The sequence below is a fragment of the Microtus ochrogaster genome, linkage group LG9, assembly GCF_000317375.1.
Source record: "Microtus ochrogaster isolate Prairie Vole_2 linkage group LG9, MicOch1.0, whole genome shotgun sequence".
Lineage (NCBI taxonomy): Eukaryota > Metazoa > Chordata > Mammalia > Rodentia > Cricetidae > Microtus > Microtus ochrogaster.
In genome coordinates this window covers 25,344,047-25,346,794 of record NC_022034.1, presented here as the reverse complement: position 1 = coordinate 25,346,794, position 2,748 = coordinate 25,344,047, and the positions used below count along the sequence as shown (strand labels likewise).

Sequence of the window (2,748 nt, the reverse complement as noted above, 5' to 3'; positions counted from 1 at the left end):
GAGCCTGTCCTGGAACTAGCTCTGTAGACCAGGCTGGTCTCGAACTCACAGAGATCCGCCTGTCTCTGCCTCCCGAGTGCTGGGATTAAAGGCGTAAATTTTAGGATCTTTAACCATGAAAACATACGGTTTTTAAAAATGAATCCATCACACCTGAATGCAGCTAGTAAGCTCACTGTCAGTTCTTCTGAGTGTCAGACTCTGAGGGGAGATAAGCCCCACCACCCTAGCTCTCCAGTGACTTGAGAAGGCCAGCATTTCCCATAATCCCAGTGTAGCAATAGTTGATGTGAAGGGTATGACAGCAATTACCTGTGAGCAATGTCTTTCTTGGTTGGTGTCAATAACAACAGTGGTGAAGGGGGGGCTTAGAGAACAATGGATTATTATCTAAGTAGCACTTTAACATAATGCTAACTAACTGCATGTATAAAAAAATATATATGGCTTATTTAAAAAAGAACTATCCTCATCTTTAAAAAAAAACCCAAATATTAGGAATCCTTATCGTTATAACTATGACTTAAACATGCAGTGAGCCAAGGGCTGGGGCAGAGGCCAATTTCCTGAGCTCGGGACACCAATGTCCCTTTCCTCTTGCCAGAGTCCTCCAAGTGGCTCTGGTAGTAGGAGCGATGCTCAACCACTCATCTTTTGAGAACCCTGACGTCTCCCACCACGGTTCCTAAACTGTCTGCAGTGGGGGAGTGAGGCCAGCTAACTGCTAGCCAATGGCTATCTCCATGAAAACAACCAAGACCTCACGGGAAAACATCATTTGAAACTGTAGTATTTTCCAAGTGATGGGACTCGCTCTATGTGAAATACTTTTACCTGGGGTCCAAAGGTGTCTTTTCAGGACTCTCGGTATTTCTGATTATCAGGGAGAAGACTCCTAGCTTAATCTTTAGTGATGATTTGCCTCCTCAGGGCCCAGGGAGCAGACTGCAGGCGCACTGTGGGCTCTCAATAATGCAGGCCACAGTGGAGTTTCACAGCGTTAGTTTTTAATCTAGAGCAAGTTATTGGGTTTTCACTTAGGGTACTCGTACAAAGCTTCTAAATAAGAAAATGGACGGGCTTAAAGGAAAATATGAAGCTGGTAACAGTGTGTTCCAGAGGCATCAGAACAACATAGCATTATATTCTCTCAAGCCACAATCAGGGGTAAATTTCTTCACTCTCCCGTGCCATGCCGCTGGCATTTTGTTGTGACAACTAACTTTTAGAAGCAGGTAGTTAGAGAAAACAACAACAACATACTCTTCTGCCTGGATAGAGTCCACTGGGGCCACATAGTTGCTCGGAATGTAACCAGTTTCCCCCGTCGTCAAGGAGCGGGCTTCCCACCAGTCTCCTTCCCTGCAAAGGAACAAGAGCAGAGACATGACTGCGTCATCCGGTTCATTCGGCGCAGCACTCTGCAGTCAGACTTGATGCAGTAATTAACCCCTCTGCCTTGCAACTGCTGTAGTCTTGCTCCTCTTCTGCAAGCTAACATAGGCCCTAAGAAGACCAAATGGCTTATAACCCAGATCACCATGAGTTGAAGCCGGGGCTGCCTCTTGCCTTCTGGTGAGATTATGCAGCTGAGCCAGTAATGTTTGCCTAGCACTGGGAGGTGGAGGAAGGGCTACAAGTTCAAGGTCATCCTCAAGGCTAGAGATTCTAAGACAAACACACACTTTCTCCAGAGGGGCTCTGGAGTGGTTCACTGGGTGGGAGGCAAAGTTGGATGAGGTGTGTGGGGTGAGCACAGACAGCAGCCCCAGCTCACTCTGGGAAAACTGTGGATTGTTTGGGGGAGGGAAGCCTGTTAGGAAGCACACTGAGGGACTCATGCATGCTTAGGTACCCATCTTGCTTGCTCTTAAGAAAGAGGGAAGGCATGCGTTCTGCAGGTAGAATGATCAAGAACATCGAAAGGCAGGCTTTCCTCAGAGACTTTCATCTGGGGGTCACTCTATCAACACTCACAGCTTCAGCCTGCCTGAATCTGAGGCAGGGTGGGGGACAGCAGGGGCAGGAAAACACAGAGGGCAGCAAACTCTGAGGTACAGCAGCTAAGTGCTCGGGTGTGAAGAGGGGGTGGGGGTGTGGTGGAGGGTGGGGGTACTTTCAACACTCAGTATAAAGTCTGTACAGAAAACAGGTGTCCACCTGCTTGGATTTATGCAGGGTTTTGTGCAACAAAAGGCAAGGATGGCGTATGGGCTTCCTCCCACTAACAACGGGTGGGCGGAAGGTCTGTTGTGTGCAGTTTAGCTGTGACTCTCCACCGCTGAGGTCAGGAGAGTGGTGGGAGGGCAGGGGCTGCCTCCTGCACATCAGGCCTCCCAGCCTGCTCTATGACAGACACATCGCCTCCTTGTCTTCCTTTAGTCCTTTGAGGTAACAAGAGAAACTCCAGGCTTTTAGTTACAATATTTTTTTTTTTTAAATCACCTTTTGGCTGGGCTCTGTTGATACTCTCATGCAAGGAAGAAAATGTTCTGGCATAGGGCTGGGGGAGCATTCTCTCCAATATAACGACATCTAGCCTTTGGTTAACCTGGAGTCTTTTCAGGGCCTGTACAGATGAAACTTCTGAGCAGGGGTACCAAGGAGCAGCGAGTCGGGTGGGGTTTTAGAGAGCCACAGAAAAAAATGGCAACTAGTCCAGTGGGTGTGGCCATGGGATGTCAGAATAGTTCACAGGGAACTGAACTGCTACTGAGGTGTCTGTTTGTTCTTAAAGATTCATTTTTT

At 48.0% G+C, this 2,748-nt stretch overlaps 1 protein-coding gene across 5 annotated transcripts in view; it reads right to left on the bottom strand.

Annotated features, from left to right (window-relative positions):
- Fyn (FYN proto-oncogene, Src family tyrosine kinase) overlaps positions 1-2,748 on the bottom strand; it is a 203,035-nt gene that overhangs the window by 39,455 nt on the left and 160,832 nt on the right. For all 5 annotated transcript variants that reach the window (XM_026787496.1, XM_005363535.3, XM_005363536.3 and 2 more), the window contains one exon: positions 1,264-1,362. In XM_026787496.1, the coding sequence (XP_026643297.1) occupies positions 1,264-1,362 (99 nt within the window). The remainder of the gene's footprint in view (positions 1-1,263; positions 1,363-2,748) is intronic.